The 21,600-nt window shown below is 42.5% G+C and overlaps 1 protein-coding gene across 4 annotated transcripts in view; it reads right to left on the bottom strand.

Moving 5' to 3' along the window:
* The window catches only part of PMS1 (PMS1 homolog 1, mismatch repair system component), a 440,797-nt gene that overhangs the window by 130,751 nt on the left and 288,446 nt on the right, over nt 1-21,600 (bottom strand). For all 4 annotated transcript variants that reach the window (XM_077275414.1, XM_077275416.1, XM_077275413.1 and 1 more), the window contains 2 exons: nt 10,426-10,563; nt 3,304-4,115 (listed from right to left, as the gene is read on the bottom strand). In XM_077275414.1, coding sequence (XP_077131529.1) covers nt 3,304-4,115; nt 10,426-10,563 — 950 coding nt within the window. The remainder of the gene's footprint in view (nt 1-3,303; nt 4,116-10,425; nt 10,564-21,600) is intronic.

Here is a 21,600-nt window from a genome sequence, read left to right as displayed (position 1 = left end):
TTATATCTTTTTACCATTGATACTGCATAGGCAGCATCAATAGCAAAAAGTTGGTCTGGGATGGGGCAACACACTGGCACTGACTGGAGGGGAGTAGGGAGGGGGCACTGACTTTAGGAGAGTAGGGAGGGGCCAATTCGCGGCTGGACTAAGCCTGTTGCTGATTGGTCACGCCTGGCTGGCCGCGACCAATCAGCGATGCGGGATTTCCGTTATGGAAGTTAGTTAAAGACAAACAGATGGAAGTACCCCTCAAACAATTATATATATAGACCTTTATTTCTCATCTTTCAGGTTACATTGGGGGCTTATCTACAGCATTACAGAATGCTGTAGATAAGCCCCTGATGCCGGTGGCCGCAGCTCCTATACGATTTTGGGGGTGACAGATTCCCTTTAAACACTGGCAGTACAAAAAAATGCCATGGCTTTTTGACAAGTTGTGATATAAAAATGTTCCCTGTTGGGGGAGTTGCAACAGATTTGTTGTTTGGAAAAAGAAAAAGCTATAATGTTTTAAAAAGCCATTAAAAATAATCAGTTTATTTTATGAGCAGCAATAGATTTTCTGTTTGGAAAGTGAAAGACAATGGCTTTTTAACTATCCTTGCAAAAATGATACCTTTTCTGGAAGCAGTTTTTACCTTATACAGTGTAAGGTTACATTATAGGTGGCTGCAGAACACAATAGACAAATAGGAGATGTGTGGATGTCTATTGGCAGTGGTTAGAATCAGATGAGACAAGACAGGTGATGTCCAGTGGTGTAGGGCCTGCACTGGCGGCCTGGCAGCAGCAACAAAGTTAAACCATAACATAAAAGACTAGCAAGAGAATGCCCAGTTGTGCAGGGGCTTTGGTACTGGTGGCAGCAGAATAGTATAGAACATAACTGACTGGCATATTCTGCAGCTGATGTAATGATTGGCATCAGCTGTAGGTGAATGAATTCGGTATTGATCCATGCCTGATTCAAATTGACAAGTGTAAGGTTTTTCACAATTAGCAAGAAAATCTGTTTTACTCAGGTGAGATTAATTCACCTGCTCCGCCGGAAACCTTTTCTGACAATACCTTGCAGGTTGAAAAAGACAATATGCTCATGTAAAACAAGGTTAGTCCTAGTCAGTGGTCCAATCTGCTGACCCAAAAGTCAAAGGAGTCAAGGCTCAGTGTATCATCTGGAGAAATGCACAGCCCATGTGCGACTAAGCCTGGCTATTGAGGTGGAGTGCTCTTTTTGCTTACGTGCATCAGGTTGGTGCTGTGGCAGAGAAAACGTATGGTCCATTATGACATATATAATGTAATCACTGCTGCTGCGGCTTCGGCTCCTTGTCATAGCCCTATTGATGGCATAGGCAGAGGGATATTGGCTCTGCTTTACAATGATGCAATGGTAGATCATTCATTTCATACTGACTATTAGCCACATCCCCTGCCAGTATCTGGAATAATTCAATGTCCTCTCCGCATCCATCTGAAGCTCTACCTCTCTTTCCTCAACGTCCTGCTGCGTATAACATTTTCTCGGGATGAACATGTAGAATTTGATGTTTTTCCTCATTTCACTTATTGCCTCTCTGTGGTTTTTCCAATATACAGTAATGCGCTAAAGCTTTAGAAAAATAAGAATACTTTGCATAGTAAGAGCGCCATGAAAAATAGAAGTGTTAATGAGTTTATTTTTACCAATGAACCCAATGTGCTGGAGTCAGTGATATTCATTTTGGGGAGCAGTGCATAGAAAATTCAAAATGAATATCACGGACATTGGTGGATTTACATATGCTTGACCAGCAGGCCACACGGCTGTAAATTCTCCGATGATTACAGCAAGAAAATCAGTGGATACCATTAGCAGTGTGATAAAAAAAAAATCACCTGACAGATTCCCTTTAGAAACAATTTACACTCAAATGCAAGAGGACAGCTGCCATTTAAAATATATAGTTGTGTGATCAATTAGACTAGCACTGCTGCCTCAGCCTCTCTCAACTGAATCTTTCTATATCTTCATTGCGGAGCTGTAAGCTATGCTATCCAGATGCATTCAAATTTGGATGCTGCATTTCTTGACAACTTTATTACAATACAGGCTATGATAGCCCCTCTTGATTGGCTGTGCTATACCATGTCATGTGATAGCGCAAAGTCATCTGGGGAAGGCCATGTCAGCCTTGTGCTTTGTGTAAAATGGTGGCTGGCTTTTTGTAGTGATTTTTTCAAACTGAATAGCAAATTGTTTGAATTTGACACTGCAATGAGGGTCCTAAAAGTTGACACTAATTCGATTTACATCGAATCAACGCGCTCGTCCACAGAACATAAATTATTTGGATTTTACGTGTTATAAAATCATTTAAGAGGCCTGAGCCTAACTGAGTTATATCTGGGTGAAGCAAATTATCTACACAAGTTATCTTATTAAAGGGAACCTGTCACCAGATTTTTTTGCCTATCAACTAAAAATATCATCTAATAGAGTGTGAGCTATACATTCCCCAACTACTTGTGAAACCCCCCCCCCCCCCCCCGACTCCCCATGAATCCCTCATAAGAACCTTTTATATTGCTCCCACACTGTATAGAAATATCCTCGGTCCGGTCCGATGGGTGTTGGTTCTGGCCCCTCTCCCCACCCCAAATCGGCATGCTACACGCATTCCGTTCTGTGAATAGCGTTGTTTGCATACTGGTCCCCCACATGCGCCTTCAAATTGCCTCCTACGCGTGCGCAGTATGCTTTGCCCAACTGCGGGCAAAGCATTAGTGCGCATGCTCCGGAAGTACTATGTCCCTGAAGTCTTTCGCTGTGTTCCGGGACGTAGTTTACCGGTGCATTCATACTAATGCTTTTCGGCTTTGCCTGCAGTTGGGCAAAGCATACTGCGCACACGCAGGAGGCAATTTGAAGGTGCACGCGCGGGACCTGTACGCGAACAACGCTATTCACAGAACGGAATGCGTACAGCATTCCGATTTGGGGTGGGGAGAGGGGCCAGGTATTTCCATACAGCGCAGGAGCAATATAAAAGGTTCTTATGGGGGATTCATGGGGAGTCGGGGGTTTCACAAGTCGTTGGGGAATGTATAGCTCACACTCTGTTAGATTATATTTTTAGTTTATAGGCAAAAAAAACTGGTGACAGGTTCCCTTTAAAGCAAATGGACTTATACAATTTAGTCTAAATGTGCACGAAGATTTGCATATATGTGAATACTAAACATTGTAGTACTGCAATAGAAAATAAATGGGGTTTCTTTCTCATAGGGCTGCAATCACGTGGTGAAAAAACTTACCTGAGTTTGTCTTCTTCACTAAGTTTTTCCCATAGCTCCAAAGTAACTGAAGCAATTTCATCAACTGGAACCTCTGGACTGTCATTGAGCAAGGAAGCTCTGTGCTCCTGAGTAAATATGTCTATTGCCGACACAGGCCTCTTGATCACTCGATTGTTCATGAGATCATAGGCAGTAATAAATCCAGGCTTCTCAGTTATTATATTTGTTGTTTTGTTGTCTGTATTTTCATGACGGCTCTTATTCAAAGCAGCTTCATTTGACTTCTCACCGCAATGGCTTACAGCTGAAGGGCACATTACCGTTACCGGCTGTATATTGTCTGTAGCGTTACTTCTGAAAGCATTCCCTCTGCTCCAAGTATCATCAGTTATTAAAAGATCCTTATTGGATGTTGTATTTCTTACTGCTTGTATCTCTTGAATCTGGGCATCAGTATAAGAACTACATTCAGCATCTTTCTGGTTTACTTGATCTGATGAGGAACTAGTAGAATGTGGACCAGAGTATTTTTTGCCAGCAGCCTGCTCCGTGTCAGGTTCATGCGTATGATCACAGCTGGACGACTGATCTTTTACATACAAATATGGTCGCGTCTCACTTTTACTATTATTATTTATAGGAGACAAGGACAAATTTTCTTCTTCCATATTCTTATTTTCAGTATTAATTTTATGCTGATCTGCACTTGGAGAATCAATATAATTGATATTGTTATCTTTGGACTGTGTGTCTGCTTTGCTAATTGATGTAGTTACCTGGTCAGGATAAAGTGATTTTAACACCTTCTCCACAGCTTCAAAAATAAATTCCTGTAGGAAGGGAAACGATATTGACATTAAGTTATGGATATGTCATTCCATTGAGGACAATATCTGTGATTCATTACACAATGGTATAACATATCAGTTTATATGTATATAGGCATCAGTCAATGACCTGTCATTATAATTAGAAGAAATAATGTGATGGCCTTATACATTTCAGAAATCCATAGATATGATTGTTGATCCCACCCCATTCACCCAAGTTTGGAGTAGGTCAAATAAGCTTATTAGAAAGCCAGCTGGAGGAGCGTAAAGGGAACCCATCACCAGAAAAAACTGCTACTAACAGATATGGGGTCAATCTTCACACTTAGCTGAACACTACCAAGAGAAAATGAACTTTATTTTCCCTGGCAACAATCCAGTTTCAGTCATGGAGGACCCACCAGTTCCCTCATCACTCTGAGTATACAGAGCGAGTAACCGGGCCCCCAGCCCTGACTGACACTGGCTCGGCAATGGGGCCTGCTGTCAGTCAGTGCCATTAGTTATCCAGCACCATACACACCGTAAGAGATACAAAAATACCAGTATTACAGTATTTTGCTCATCCAGCCACAGAAAGAAATGAAACAAAAAGTGATCAAAAAGTTGTTTATATCTAAAAATGGCACCAGTGAAAATTCAGTTTATCCTGCAGAAAATAAGACCTCTCACGACTCTATACAAAAATTAAAAAAAAAATGATAAAAGTCTACAAATATTGAAAATAAATAAATAAATGTTTTTTTGTTGTGAAAGTTGTGAAAGAAAAAAAAACTATATACATTGGGTATTGTCCTGAAGAAAAGAGTTAATATATCAATTAAACTGAATATTAAACATTATACACTATGTTCCAAATTATTATGCAAATGACATTTTTCTCGGATTTTCCTAAAGGGTCGGTGCAAATAGTATATATCAAATTTTATTAAGGAAACCTCCCAATGATAACAGTATAATCTCCAAAATGAATACAAACTCAAAATGCACTGTTCCAAATTATTAGGCACAGTAGAATTTCTAAACATTTGATACGTTTTAAAGAACTGAAAATGCTCATTTGTGGAATTTGCAGCATTAGGAGGTCACATTCACTGAACAAAAAAGCTATTTAACTCCAAAACATCCTAACAGGCCAAGTTACATGTTAACACAGGACTCCTTCTTTGATATCACCTTCACAGTTCTTGCATCCATTGAACTTGTGAGTTTTTGGAGCATTTCTGCTTTTATTTCTTTGCATGAAGTCAGAATAGCCTCCCAGAGCTGCTGTTTTGATGTGAACTGCCTCCCACCCTCATACATCTTTAGCTTGATGATACTCCAAAGGTTCTCTATAGGATTGAGGTCACGGGAAGATGGTGGCCTCACCATGAGTTTGTCTCCTTTTATGCCCATAGCAGCCAATGACTCAGAGGTATTTTTTGCCAGTATGAGATGGTGCATTTTCATGCATGAAGATGATTTTGCTCCTGAAGGCACATTTCTGCTTTTTATACCATGGAAGAAAGTTGTCAGTCAGAAGCTCTATATACTTTGCAGAGGTCATTTTCACACCTTCAGGAACCTTAAAGGGCCCTACCAGCTATTTCACCATGATTCCGGCCCAAAACATGACTCCTACACTTCCTTGCTGACATCACAGCCTTATTGGGATATGGTGGCCATCCACCAACCATCTACTACTCCATCTATCTGGACCAACCAGGGTTGCTCGACACTCATCAGTAAACAAGACTGTTTGAAAATTAGTTTTCATGTATGTCTGGGCGCACTGCAACCGTTTCTGCTTGTGAACACTGTTTAGGGGTGGCCGAATAGTAGGTTTATGAACCAAAGCAAGCCTTTGAAGGATCCTACACCTTGAGGTACGAGGGACTCCAGAAGCACCAGCAGCTTCAAATATCTGTTTGCTGGTATCTAATGGCAGCTGCTCACTTAATCCGATGAACTTGCCTGGCAGAAACCTTCCTCATATTGCCTTTATCAGCACGAACACGTCTGTGCTCAGATTCAGCCACAAATCTCTTAACAGTAGGATGATCACGATTAAGTTTTCGGGAATTATCTAATGTCTTCATCCCTTGACCAAGGCATTGCACTATTTGCTGCTTTTCGGCAGCAGAGAGATCCTTTTTCTTTCCCATGTTACTTGAAAACTGTGGCCTGCTTAATAATGTGGAACATCATTTTTAAGTAGTTTTCCTTTCATTAGAATCACCTGGAAAACTAATTATCACGTGTTTAAGATTGATTTCAGTGATCCATTGAGCACTGAGACACAATACCATCCATGAGTTTATTTGAAAAACAAAAAACAATTAAATCTTTATGACACTTAAATCCAATTTGCATAATAATTTGGAACACGGTGTAGTCTTCATTGTAGGTAGATTTACAGCTGATTTTGTCATGGGACAATTGGTATGACCATTTTCCCCAATGTGTCTCAGGAGCTGTTTTTCAACTCAACCATGTCAGGCTACATGTTGCACTTCCTACGGCGAGTAGGCTGTGTGGCCTAAGCATGCTACTATCCTCAAAAAACTGACCGTCACATCCAAACATAGACTAAGTGTGAAGAGGTGCTGAACCTAGAGTCACCAACTCATATACTCTCAAACAAAAAGGCAGCACACTGCATTCATTAGCCTTCTGATTGAGCACTCTGCTTTTTAGCCACAGGTGTTTTAATCCCAGCAGGACCACTACCCCTCCACAGAGATATAGATTTTAGTCTAACAGAGGATTTATGTTCCCATACAGATGATGACTTTATTCTAAGTGAGGAAAGGCATTGCTAGGTCCTGAAAATGAGAAATGCCTTATCGTGGTGTCCAGGTACACATGAATTAGCCAATTTATGCGCTAAACTTTCTCAATTTTTCATATTTCATTTTTTATATTTTTTATAGTTTTCATATTTTTCATATTTCTAATGCAGTAATGCCATTCAATTTTCATAATTCATATTTACATACTATGGCGCTACAGTGTGCTGCCTTTTTGTTTGTAAGCATGCTACAATGGCCAGCAGCTTCAAATCTACGATGTTATTGGAAGTCAATTTCAAGAGGAGCTGCCAGCGTGGCAGAACATTCCTCAGACAACCACTGACAGCATGCCAAGTGATGTAAGTATATGTATTTCTGAGCTTGGCACTCATAGTCGATACTGAATAAGTCAAGATGTTAAGAAAATTTTGCTTTCATTTGTTTGCCATTTGCATATTCAGTGGGAAAGTATTCAGACCCTTCAAATTTTTCACTCTGTTTCATTGCAGCCATTTGGTAACTTCAAAAAGTTCTTTTTTTCACATTAATGCACACTCTGCACCCCATCTTTACTGAAAAAAAAAATGTAGACATTTTTGCAAATTTATTAAAAAAGAAAAACTGAAATATCACATGGTCACAAGTATTTAGACCCTTTGCTCAAACACTCATATTTAAGTCACATGCTGTCCATTTCCTTGTGATCCTCCTTGAGATGGTTCTACTCCTCCATTGGAGTCCAGCTGTGTTTAATTAAACTGATAGGACTTGATTTGTAAAGGCACACACCTGTCTATATAAAGACCTCACAGCTCACAGTGCATGTCAGACCAAATGAAAATCATGAGGTCAAAGGAACTGGCCAAGGAGCTCAGAGACAGAATTGTGGCAAGGCACAGATCTGGCCAAGGTTACAAAAGAAATTTGCAGTACTCCAGGTTCCTAAGAGCACAGTGGCCTCCGTAATCCCTAAGTGGAAGAAGTTTGGGATCAACAGAAGTCTTCCTATATCTAGCAGTCCAGACAAATTGAGCAATCGTGGGAGAAGCGCCTTGGTGAGAGAGGTAAAGAAGAACACCAAGATCACTGTGGCTGAGCTCCAGAGACGCTGCAGGAAGATGGGAGTAAGCCAACTATCACTGCAGCCCTCCACCAGTAGGGCCTTTATGGCAGAGTGGCTTGACGGAAGCCTCTCCTCAGTACAAGACATATGAAATAGAGTCTACTAAATAGAGTTTGCTAAAAAAACACATGAAGGACTCCAACACTTTGAGAAATAAGATTCTCTGGTCTGATGAGAGGAAGATAGACCTTTTTGGTGATAATTCTAAGTGGTATGTGTGATGAAAACCAGGCACTGCCCAATACAGTTCCAACACTGAAACATGGTGGTGGCAGCATCATGCTATAGGGGTGTTTTTCAGCTGCAGATACAGGACGACTAGTTGCCATTGAAGTAAACATGAATGTGGCCAATGGGAAAGAGAGCTGGGTCGTTTAGAGGATGAAACGTGGGAATCTGTATTAGAATGGATACCGAAACTATCACTGAATGAGCCATATAGACTGTCCCAGCTTTATATTGTACACAGAGTGTATAGATCCCCGGATGTCCTGTATAGAGCTCGGCTGAGATCTGACTCGGAATGCCCTAGATGTAGGAATGATAGTGCTGGAATGTTTCATATGCTATGGTCGTGTCCAAGATTGACTGCTTTTTGGTTAGTGGTTGCAAGGATAGAAGGGGCATACAGATGTGTAATTTCAAGAGAACCTTAGGTGTGCGTGTTGGGGTACGTGGATAACAAGCTGAAAATAGCAATCCCCAGACTACTTATACATGGCTCGGAAGGTCATAGCCAGAAATTGAATCAAAGAGGAACCTCCCTTGAGGGGAGAATATCTTAAATATGTAAAGCAGGTCTTAACCCTGGAAAAGGGTGTATATCAGAAAAGAGGGAAGATGGGCCTGTTCGAAAAAGTGTGGACGCCTTGGTAGGAACTAGGCTAGGGGAGGCCAAGAGAAGTTAGGCCTGAGGAGGGTTCGCCTATATATTTACAGTGTATTCATTTACAAATAAAAGTTATTGTATATGGTTAATGTATATAATACTACAGTATATATTAAGAGGAAAGCGTGAGCTGTCTAAAAGGGAAGGAGGGGGGCGGGTTAGGGAAGGAGGGGGGCGGGTTGGGTAAGGGGGGGTTAAGAGTGGGGAAAATGGAAATTTATGTCTTAATGTGAAATGTTTTATTGGACTCTTATATTTAATAAAAAACATTTGAGTAAAAAAAACAAGAATGTGGCCAAGTACAGACATATCCTGGATGAAAACCTCTTCCAGAGCGCTCTGGACTAGGGTTGAGCGACCTTGACTTTTTTAGGGTCGAGTCATGTTTCACGAAACCCGACTGTTGGAAAAGTCGAGTCGGGCGAAATCGGCCGATTACTGCGCAAAGTCGAGGATCGGCCGGACCACGAAACCCTATGCACGTCAATGGGGATTTATTTATTTTTATTTTGTTTTTTTTTTATTCTCTCTCTCTCTCTCTCTCTCTCTCTCCTCCGTCCCATATTCCCCTCCGTCCCATATTCCCCTCCGTCCCAGCACAGAAAATTTCGTTTTACACATTCCAAATCGCTACTGCGCACAAGCGATTAAATGATGATAGGCGTGCACGCCCTAACCCCTATGTCATCACTCTGCCCACGCTCCTTCATTGGCTGTAAAAAATGGCGCTAAACGCGTCATACAAAACGCGACTTTGGCGCCAAGATCGCGTACCGCATGGCCGACCCCACACAGGGATCGGGTCGGGTTTCATGAGACGCCGACTTTACCAAAAGTCGGCGACTTATGAAAATGAACGATCCGTTTCGCTCAACCCTACTCTAGACCTCAGACATGGCCGAAGGTTCATCTTCCGACAAGACAATTACCCTAAGCACACAGCTAAAATAACAAAGGAGTGGCTTCAGAACAACTCTGTGACCATTCTTGACTGGCCCAGCCGGAGCCCTGACCTAAAGCTTATTTAGCATCTCTGGAGAGACGTGAAAATGGATGTCCACCAATGTTCACCATCCAACCTGACGGAACTGGAGAGGATCTGCAAGGAAGAATGGCAGAGGATCCCCAAATCCAGGTGTGAATAACTTGTTGCATCATTCCCAAGAAGATTCATGGGTGTCCAGCTCAAAAGGGTGCTTTTACTCAATACTTAAGACCACGTGATATTTCAGTTTTTCTTTTTTAATAAGTTTGCAAAAATTTCACTTTTTTTTCAGTCAAGATGGGGTGCAGAGTGTACATTAATGAGAAAAAAATGAACTTTTTTGAATTTACAAAATGGCTGCAATGAAACAAAGTGAAAAATTAAAAGGGGTCTGAATACTTTCCATACCCACTGTAACTAACATGTCTATTGATCTTGTGATCTCCATAATTCCACGACTTCTATATTTTGGCATTGCAATCTCAATGGTTATACTTGATATATTATTTCCACAAAGCAAAATATTGTAAGTACTGTACCTTATTATGTAGTAACACTTGAGTTTTATCTGGTGTTAAGTTTACATCCACAGATGAGGGTGGAACAAGAATATTCATGAAGAATATTGGATAGAAGCGAGAAGAATCCTTGTTTCGATTATAATGCATGCGAACCATCTATAGTTCAAAAATATAAAAAAAATATTTACTTAAGATGGTAATTAAAGGAAACACATTATATTTTATTAATATTCAGCTCAATGCAGAAAACAAACAAACTGCACAAACATCATCAAGACAAAATAAAAAAGGATTAAATGGGTACACAAAGAAAGAAGGCAATAAAACAAAAGTTTAGTTTTGCGCAAGTCATTTAATTAGGCAAAATATCAACCTGTGATACAAATGTAACACAAGCCAACGTTTAGGCTATCTGGATATAACAAACTTCTTAAAGCATCACTCCAGTGTTAGTTTTTTATTTTACCCCTGGAATGGTCTCACTAATCTAAGCTCCCTGACCCTAGTATTATACACTGCTCAAAAAAAATAAAGGGAACACTAAAATCCCACATCCTAGATATCACTGAATGAAATATTCCAGTTGTAAATCTTTATTCATTACATAATGGAATGTGTTGAGAACAATAAAACCTAAAAATGATCAACGTAAATCACAACTAATATCCCACGTATGTCTGGAGTTGGAATGATGCTCAAAATCAAAATGGAAAATGAAGCTACAGGCTGATCCAACTTCAGTGGAAATGCCTCAAGACAAGGAAATTATGCTCAGTAGTGTGTGTGGCCTCCACATGCCTGTATGACCTCCCTACAATGCCTGGGCATGCTCCTGATGAGGCGGCGGATGGTCTCCTGAAGGATCTCCTCCCAGACCTGGACTAAAGCATCTGCCAACTCCTGTACAGTCTGTGGTGCAATGTGACGTTGGTGGATGGTATGAGACATGATGTAGATGTGTTCAATCGGATTCAGGTCTGGGGAACTGGCGGGCCAGTCCATAGCTTCAATGCTTTCATCTTGCAGGAACTGCTCACACACTCCAGCCACATGAGGTCTAGCATTGTCCTGCATTAGGAGGAACCCAGGGCCAACTGCATCAGCATATGGTCTCACAAGGGGTTTGAGGATCTCATCTCGGTACCTAATGGCAGTCAGGATACCTCTGGCAAGCATATGGAGGGCTGTGTAATAATTATAGGGGATAACTCAGGAGACTCTTTGCGTGGAACAAGACAACTACAGGACACAGTTTTATAAGTGGTAAAGTCTATATTATCACACGGTGATTCAAACAGGTGCAGAGAGAAACTCAAGTCCACAACACTTGGAGTAAATATTAAATGCAGCTTAGCAGTCTATAGGAAACTTCAGAGGAAAATGCAATCACGCAGGAAGTCTATGAAGCACAATTATTCTTGAGGATACTTGACACGAATAAATCCTTGCTTAGTCCAAAACACAGATAGATATGCTTATAAGGCAGTTCAAATAATATCTTAGCTCAACCAGGGAGGCCTGGGTAATAGTCTCAGGTTCTTGCAGAGCAGCAACAGCTTACATGTCCAGCAAATGCAGATGGAAGTAAACACGAGCAGCAGATGAAGGAGGATTACTGGAACTGGTGTATGCAGCAGGAAATCAGAGCAGAGTAGCAGGATAAGCCCACAGGTTCACAGGAGCAGGTATATAGCCAGGTAGTCACCAGAGGTCAGGAGCTGGATGCAAGGCAGAATACTCTAGCACAGACTGAAGGCTGGGGTGGAGTTTTATAGCAGGAAGACACAGTGCACATGAGACCAAAGACGCCATCTTGGAAAAGGGCAGTAATGCACAAAAGGTAATAAAAAATGTTCAGAGTCCTGACAGGCTGTGCAGCCCTCCAAAGAAATGCCACCCCCCACCATTACTGACCCACTACCAAACCGGTCAAGCTGAAGAATGTTGCAGGCAGCAGATCGCTCTCCATGGCGTCTCCAGACTCTGTCACGTCTGTCACATGTGCTCAGTGTGAACCTGCTTTCATCTGGGAAGAGAACAGGACGCCAGTGGCGAATTTGCCAATCCTGGTGTTCTGTGGCAAATGCCAAGTGTCCTGCACGGTGTTGGACTGTGAGAACAACCCCCATCTGTGGACATCGGGCACTCAGACCATCCTCATGGAATCGGTTTCTAACCGTTTGTGCAGACACATGCACATTTGTGGCATGCTGGAGGTCATTTTGCAGGACTCTGGTAGTGCTCCTCCTGTTCCTCCTTGCATAAAGGCTGAGGTAGTGGTCTTGCTGCTGGGTTGTTGCCCTCCTATGGCCCCCTCCACGTCTCCTGGTAGCGCCTACAGCCTCTGGACACTACGCTGACAGACACAGCAAACCTTCTTGCCACAGCTCGCATTGAGGTGCCATCCTGGATGAGCTGCACTACCTGAGCCACTTGTGTGGGTTGTAGAGTCCGTCTCATGCTACGAGTGTGAAAGCACAACCAACATTCAAAAGTGACCAAAACATCAGCCACCAAGCATTGGTACTGAGATGCGGTCTGTGGTCCCCACCTGCAGAACCACTCCTTTATTGAATGTGTCTTGATAATTGGCAATAATTTCCACCTGTTGTCTATTCCATTTGCACAACAGCATGTGAAATTGATTGTCGAACAGTGTAGCATCCCAAGTGGACAGTTTGATTTCACAGAAGTGTGATTTACCTGGAGTTATATTCTGTTGTTTAAGTGTTCCCTTTATTTTTTTGAGCAGTGTATACTATATATATATATATATATATATATATATATATATATATATATATATATATATATATATACCACGCCACAGGGCATTAAAGTCCTTTTTTGTTTTACATCTTTTTGTGTTTTTGTGCTGTTTCCCTTTTTGATTACTGTCTGGAAGGCCATTGGAATGCTGGTCAGGGAAGCGTGCACGCTTTAAGGTATTTAAACGGGGTACGTAAACTTTGCGCACAACTGTATATATACACACACACATACACACTGCCAAAAAATAAAGGGAACATTAAAGTACCACATGCTAGATATCACTAAATGAAATATTCCAGTTGCAAATGTTTATTCATTACATAGTGGAATGCGTTGAGAACAATAAAACATAAAAATAATCAATGTAAATCAAAATTAGTATTCCATGGAGGACTGAATTTGGAATGATACTCAAAATCAAATTACAGGCTGATCCAACTTCAGTAAAAATGCCTCAAGACAAGAAAATAATGCTCGGTAATGTGTGTAGCCTCCACGTGCCTGTATGACCTCCTTAAAACACATGGGCATAGAACAGATGAGGCTGCGGATGTCCTCCTGAGGAATCTCCTCCCAGACCTAGATTAAAGCATCAGTCAACTCCTGGACAGTCTGTGGTGCAACATGGATGGAACGAAGCATGATGTCCCAGGTATGCTCGATTGGATTCAGGGTCTGGGGAATGGGCAGGCCAGTCCATAGCATCAATGCCTTCATTATGCAGGAACTGCTTACACACTTCAGCCATGAGGCCTAGTATTTTCATGCATCATAAGGAACCCAGGGCCCACAGCACCTGCATACGTTCTCACAATGGGTCTGAATATCTCATCCCGGTACCTAGTGGAAGTTAGGGTATCTCTGGCTAGCACATGTAGGGCTGTGTGAACCTCCAAAGACATGCCTCCCCACATCATTACTGACCCACTACCAAACCGGTCATGCTGGATGATTTTGCAGGCAGCAGAAAGTGCTACACAGTGTCTCCAGTCTCTGTCACAAATACTCAGTGTGAACCTGCTCTCATCCGTGAAGACCACAGGGCACCAATGTCAACTCTGCGAAACTGGGGGTTCTGTTGTGAATTTGGTTTCTGGGCTCCCCCGGTGGTTTCTGGTGGTACTGCACTTGTGTGCTTCATCTCCTCTGTTCACCTGTTTCCATCAGGATGTGGGAGTTGTCTATTTAGCCTTGCTCCTCAGTCATTTCTATGCCGGCCATCAATGTTACCAGAAGCCTTTCTGTTGCATGTTCCTGCTCCTAGACTACTATCAGCTAAGTTGGACTTGTAGTCCTAAGATTGTTTTGCATTTTTGTTCCAGTTCTCTGTGTTTGAATATTTCTGAGGCTGGAAGCTCTTGTGAGCTGAAATTGCCACTCTGGTGTCATGAGTTGATATTAGAGTCTTAAAGTAATTTCAGGATGGTGTTTTGAAAGGGTTTTCAGCTGACTGTGAAGTTCCCTTTTCGGTCTTCCTACTATCTAGTAAGCGGACCTCAATTTGCTAAACCTATCTTCATACTTCGTATGTCAATTTCCTCTAAAATCACCGACAATATATGTGGGGGCTACTGTCTGCCTTTTGGGGAAAATTTCTCTAGAGGTAAGCCAGGTCTGTATTTTCCTCTGCTAGGGTCAGTCAGTCCTCCGGCTGGCGCTGGGCGTCTAGGGATAAAACGTAGGCACGCTACCCGGCCACTGTTAGTTGTGCGGTAGGTTTAGCTCACAGTCAGCTCGAGTTCCCATCTTCCAAGAGCTAGTCCTTTTGTATGCTTTACTACGGTCTCTTGCCATTGAGAACCATGACAGGGTTCTCTGGCAAATGACAATCGCCCTGCACGGTGTTGGGCTGCAAGCACAGCACCCACTTGTGGATGTTGGGCCCTCACATCACTCTCATGAAGTATGTTCCTTCTGTGACTCTTTGCACAAAGGAGAACGTATCGGTCCTGCTGCTGGGTTGTTGCCCTCCTACAGTGCCCTCCATGTGTCGTGCTGTACTTCGTGCCACAGCTCGCATTTATGTGCCACCCTGGATGAGCTGCACTACATGAGCCACTTATGTGGGTTGTAGACTCCGCTTCATAATAATAAGAAGAATAATAATCTTTATTTAGATAGCGCCAACATATTTCGCAGCGCTTTACAGTTTAACAGTTCATACACAACAGTCATAAGTAACAACGTTATCAATAATACAATAATTAAAGCAAAATAATAATTAAAGCTTCATGCTACTGTACAGTACCTCTAGGGGTGAGAGCAATGACTAAATGCAAAAGTGACAAAAACAAGAGACAAAAAGGATGAAAACAGAAAAATGGTCTGTGGTCACCACCCCCTGCAGAATCACTCTTTTACAGGGGTTGTCTTGCAAATTGCTTTTAATTTCTACCTGTTGTCTGTTTCATTTGCACAACAGCAGGAGAAATTGATTCACAATCGGTGTTGCTTCATAACTTGACAGTTTGATTTCACAGAAGTGTGAGTGACTTGGAGTTACAATGTGCTGTTTAAGTGTTCCCTTTATTTTTTTGAGCGGTGTATATCTATGAATATACACTGCTCAAAAAAATAAAGGGAACACTTAACAGAATATAACTCCAAGTAAATCAAACTTCTGTGAAATCAAACTGTCCATTTAGGAAGCAACACTGTTTGACAATCAATTTCACATGCTGTTGTGCAAATGGAATAGACAACAGATGGAAACTATTGGCAATTATCAAGACACACTCATTAAAGGAGTGGTTCTGCAGGTGGGGACCACAGACCACATCTCAATACCAATGCTTCCTGGCTGATGTTTTGGTCACTTTTGAATGTTGGTTGTGCTTTCACATTCGTGGTAGCATGAGACGGACTCTACAACCCACACAAGTGGCTCAGGTAGTGCAGCTCATCCAGGATGGCACCTCAATGCGAGCTGTGGCAAGAAGGTTTGCTGTGTCTGTCAGCGTAGTGTCCAGAGGCTGTAGGCGCTACCAGGAGACAGGCCAGTACACCAGGAGACGTGGAGGGGGCCGTAGGAGGGCAACAACCCAGCAGCAAGACCGCTACCTAGGCCTTTGTGCAAGGAGGAACAGGAGGAGCACTGCCAGAGCCCTGCAAAGTGACCTCCAGCAGGCCACAAATGTGCATGTGTCTGCACAAATGGTTAGAAACCGATAACATGAGGATGGTCTGAGTGGCCGACGTCCACAGATGGGGGTTGTGCTTACAGTCCAACACCGTGCAGGACGCTTGGCATTTGCCACAGAACACCAGGATTGGCAAATTCGCCACTGGTGCCCTGTGCTCTTCACTCTTGACACACAGATGGCAAGAGCGCAAAAGAAATGCTAGCACAGGATTTTATTCCAGTATCCATTGTTTCAGATGCTGGGGTAATCTGAAGGCGATTGTCTATGCTGTGAAGATACAAGATGTGCAGCATCTGAAACAACGGATACTGGAAGCCTGTGCTAGCATTTCTTCTGCAGTGTTGCTATCAGTGTGTCAAGAGTGGGAGAAGAGGGTTGCATTGACAATCCAACACAATGCGCAGCACTTTAAACACATTTTATAAGTGGTAATAAACTTGTAAATAACTCATGAAAGAATTAAGTTACGTTAAAACCAAGCACACCATTGTTTTTATTGTGAAATTCTCAATAAGTCTGATGTGTCACATGAACCTCTTCCCATTGGAAAAAATAAAGTTAGATTCAAAATGGTCGACTTCAAAATGGCTCCCATGGTCACCAACCATCTTGAAAAGTTTCCCCCCTCCCATTTACTAATGAGCCACACACAGGAAGTTGATATCACAAACCATTTCCATTTTATTTAGGTTTATCAATATAAATGGCCCACCCTGTACATATACATACACATAAATATATATATATATATATATATATATATATATATATATATATATATATATATATATATATATATATATATATATATATATTGTAGCATAGCGACTGGTCATGTGAATGATGGATGGTATGTATCGCAGAGGTGGGTGGCCCTGTGATGGAAGCCTGGGTATGTTTTGCTAAAGCAGATCTACTGCTGAGGGGTTTGTTTACATTGGGAAGGCTTCCAGGTGATTGGAGAGATGGGTGGATTCAGTCACCTACAAACCCAGCCAAAGGGGCGTGTCTGAACACGTAAGATGGTTTTGTGTGTAAGGACCTGTGGTGATGTCACGCTCACCTGACTAGCCATGTGACAGGTACCTGGGTGTGGTTACACCTATGTAAGGGAGGTGTGTGTAGCACATGGTAAGAGAGATTGAGTGAGTGTGTGGGTGTGTGTCAGGGTGGACACACTTCCAGGTGTCCTGGCTGGACACTGCAGAGTGGCCTGTGTGTTGGACGGTTCCACGTGGGGACAGACGTCCTGAACAACACACAGAGACCAACTTTAGGCTGGAGAGCCTACGTGCTGGTCATAGCACGGTCTGTGTGCCCACAGACGTGAGAGAGCGAAGCTCTATTATGGACATTGAGGAATCACCTGTCTGACGTAAGACTGTTTACCTGTTGTTCCTGTTGCAATGTGGTTTATGGAGCAATAAACCCTGTGAACTTTTAAGGAAACGTGTCTCCTGAGTGTCATCCGCCGCACCTAAGCGAGTGTCCCCTAGACCCGTAGCGGGTGAAACGCTACAATATATATATATATATATATATATATATATATATATATATATATATATATATATATATATATATATATATATATATATATATATATATATATATATATATATATATGTAAAAGAACAGCAGCACGTGTCCATGAATCTAGGCCATGTGAAAACACAGACAAATATTCAATATGAATTATACTTCTCAAAAATATTTTTTTCACAAATTTTTTCAAAAAAATGTTTTTCATAAAACTTACAGTAATAGATGAAATGAAGATTCTTAGCACATAAGTTGGCCAATTCATGTGTGCCCATCAACCACGGCAAGGTGATCTCCTTCTGATGGGTCCTACTCTACCATACATGCCACTTTTGGGCCACCAGCCTACAACTATGGACAAAACATGTCACTCTGGGCTAAACCTACAATTTATGGGCGGGTAGAGTTGATTACCACCACCTGCAAGGTCAATGGGAGGAGTGCAAGATCAGTCTGGATGCAGTCAACATCCAATAACTAAATAGAGAAAAAAACCTTTTTTTGTGCTGGTTGGTTTTTTTTTCTCTAGTTATTGGATGTTGACTGCATCCAGACTGATCTTGCACTCCTCCCACTGACCTTGCAGGTGGCGGTAATCAACTCTACCTGCCCATAAATTGTAGGTTTAGCCCAGAGTGACATGTTTTGTCCATAGTTGTAGGCTGGTGGCCCAAAAGTGGCATGTATGGTAGAGTAGGACCCATCAGAAGGAGATCACCTTGCCGTGGTTGATGGGCACACATGAATTGGCAAATTTATGCGCTAAGAATCTGCATTTCATCTATTACTGTAAGTTTTATGAAAAAAAAATGTGAAAAAATTTGTGAAAAAAATATTTTTGAGAAGTATAATTCATATTGAATATTTGTCTGTGTTTTCACATGGCCTAGATTCATGTATATGTGCTGCTGTTCTTTTTTATCCATATGATGCAGTTTGCAGCTTGCACGTGTTCACATTAGGAGTGCTGGTTTGTTTTTTTTTCTCTCTCTCTCCCTCTCTATATTATATATATATATATATATATATATATATATATATATATATATATATATACACACACACAAACGTCGAAAGTGTTGGTACCCGTGAAATTGCCCCAGAAATGAAGTATTTTCAGAAAATTATTGCAATTACCGTATATACTCGAGTATAAGCCGATATTTTTAGCCCAAAAAAATGGGCTGAAAATGCCCCTCTCGGCTTATACTCGAGTCATGGTCGGGGGGTGAGGGGGAGCGATGACGGTCACTGTTATGATCCCAATGGCAAAGGATCTCAGAGATTACAGCAAAGTCTGCAAACATAAATACCAGCTCATAGGGACGTGGTAACTAGGCTGACCATATACCTGATCCTAGCACAAACACTAACAGTAGCCGGGGAACGTGCCTACGTTGATCCTAGACGTCTCGCGCCAGCCGGAGAACTAACTAACCCTATCAGGGAAAATAAGACCTCTCTTGCCTCCAGAGAAAAGACCCCAAAGTAATACAAGCCCCCAACAAATAATAACGGTGAGGTAAGAAGAAAAGACAAACGTAAGAATGAACTAGATTTTAGCAAAGAGAGGCCCACTGACTAATAGCAGAAAATAGTAAGATGACTTATATGGTCAGCAAAAAACCCTGCAAAATATCCACGCTGAATATCCAAGAACCCCCAAACCGACTAACGGTGAGGGGGGAGAATATCAGCCCCCTAGAGCTTCCAGCAATATCAGGAATCACATTTTGTACAAGCTGGACAAAAATATGTACAAAGCAAAATAACAAAAAATAAGAAAGCAGGACTTAGCTTATCTTGCAAAGAACCAGGACCTGAAGACAGGAGCAAACAGAAATGAACTGATTACAACGATGCCAGGCACTGGACTGAGAATCCAGGAAGTTTAAATAGCAACACCCCAGGCCTAACGAAGCAGGTGAGTACCAACCTGGCAAAAGACAATCCAGGTGCCAAATCACTAGTGACCACAAGAGGGAGCCAAGAAGTATAGTTCACAACAGTACCCCCCCTTTAAGGAGGGGTCACCGAACCCTCACCAAGACCACCAGGGCGACCAGGATGAGCAGTGTGGAAGGCACGAACCAAATCGGCCGCATGAACATCAGAGGAGGCCACCCAGGAATTATCCTCCTGACCATAGCCCTTCCATTTGACCAAATACTGAAGCCTCCGTCTAGAGAGACGAGAATCCAAGATCTTCTCTACCACGTACTCCAACTCGCCCTCAACCAACACCGGAGCAGGAGGCTCAACAGCAGGAACCAGAGGCACAACGTACCGCCGCAACAAAGACCTATGGAACACGTTGTGAATGGCAAACGACACCGGAAGATCCAAACGAAAAGAAACTGGGTTAAGAACTTCCAAAATTTTATAAGGACCAATAAAGCGAGGCTTAAACTTAGGAGAGGAAACCTTCAGAGGGACATACCGAGAAGACAACCAAACCAAATCCCCAACACGAAGTCGGGGGCCCACACCGCGGCGGCGGTTGGCAAAACGCTGAGCCTTCTCCTGTGACAACTTCAAGTTGTCCACCACATGATTCCAAATCCGCTGCAACCTATCCACCACGGAATCCACCCCAGGACAGTCAGAAGACTCAACATGACCCGAGGAGAAACGAGGATGAAAACCAGAGTTGCAGAAGAATGGCGAAACCAAAGTAGCGGAACTAGCCCGATTATAAAGGGCAAACTCCGCCAATGGCAAGAAGGTCACCCAATCATCCTGGTCCGCAGAAACAAAACATCTCAAATAAGCCTCCAGTGTCTGATTAGTTCGCTCCATTTGACCATTAGTCTGAGGATGGAAGGCAGATAAAAACGACAAATCAATGCCCATTTTAGCACAAAAAGATCGCCAGAATCTGGACACAAACTGGGATCCTCTGTCGGACACGATATTCTCCGGAATGCCGTGTAAACGAACCACATTCTGAAAAAACAAAGGAACCAGATCGGAAGAGGAAGGCAACTTAGGCAAGGGTACCAAATGGACCATCTTGGAAAAACGATCACACACCACCCAGATGACAGACATTCCTTGAGACACCGGAAGATCAGAAATGAAATCCATGGAAATGTGTGTCCAAGGCCTCTTCGGGACGGGCAAGGGCAGAAGCAACCCGCTAGCACGAGAACAACAAGGCTTAGCCCGAGCACAAGTCCCACAGGACTGCACAAATGACCGCACATCCCGTGACAAGGAAGGCCACCAAAAGGACCTAGCCACCAAATCTCGGGTACCAAAAATTCCCGGATGCCCTGCCAACACCGAGGAATGAACCTTGGAAATGACTCTGCTGGTCCATTTATCAGGAACAAACAGTCTGTCGGGTGGACAAGAGTCAGGTCTACCAGCCTGAAATCTCTGCAACACACGTCGCAAATCAGGAGATATGGTCGACACGATTACTCCCTCTTTAAGAATACCAGCTGGCTCCGAGACTCCAGGAGAGTCAGGCACAAAGCTCCTAGAAAGAGCATCAGCCTTAACATTCTTCGAACCAGGCAGGTACGAGACCACAAAGTCAAAACGAGAGAAAAACAATGACCAACGAGCCTGTCTAGGATTCAGGCGCTTAGCAGACTCGAGATACATCAGATTTTTGTGATCAGTCAAGACCACCACACGATGCTTAGCACCCTCGAGCCAATGACGCCACTCCTCAAATGCCCACTTCATGGCCAACAACTCCCGATTACCAACATCATAGTTCCGTTCA

This window comes from Ranitomeya variabilis, chromosome 7, assembly GCF_051348905.1.
Source record: "Ranitomeya variabilis isolate aRanVar5 chromosome 7, aRanVar5.hap1, whole genome shotgun sequence".
Classification (NCBI taxonomy): Eukaryota; Metazoa; Chordata; class Amphibia; order Anura; family Dendrobatidae; genus Ranitomeya; species Ranitomeya variabilis.
Note: the sequence above shows the minus strand (reverse complement) of the source record. Positions and strands in the feature narration are given on the sequence as shown.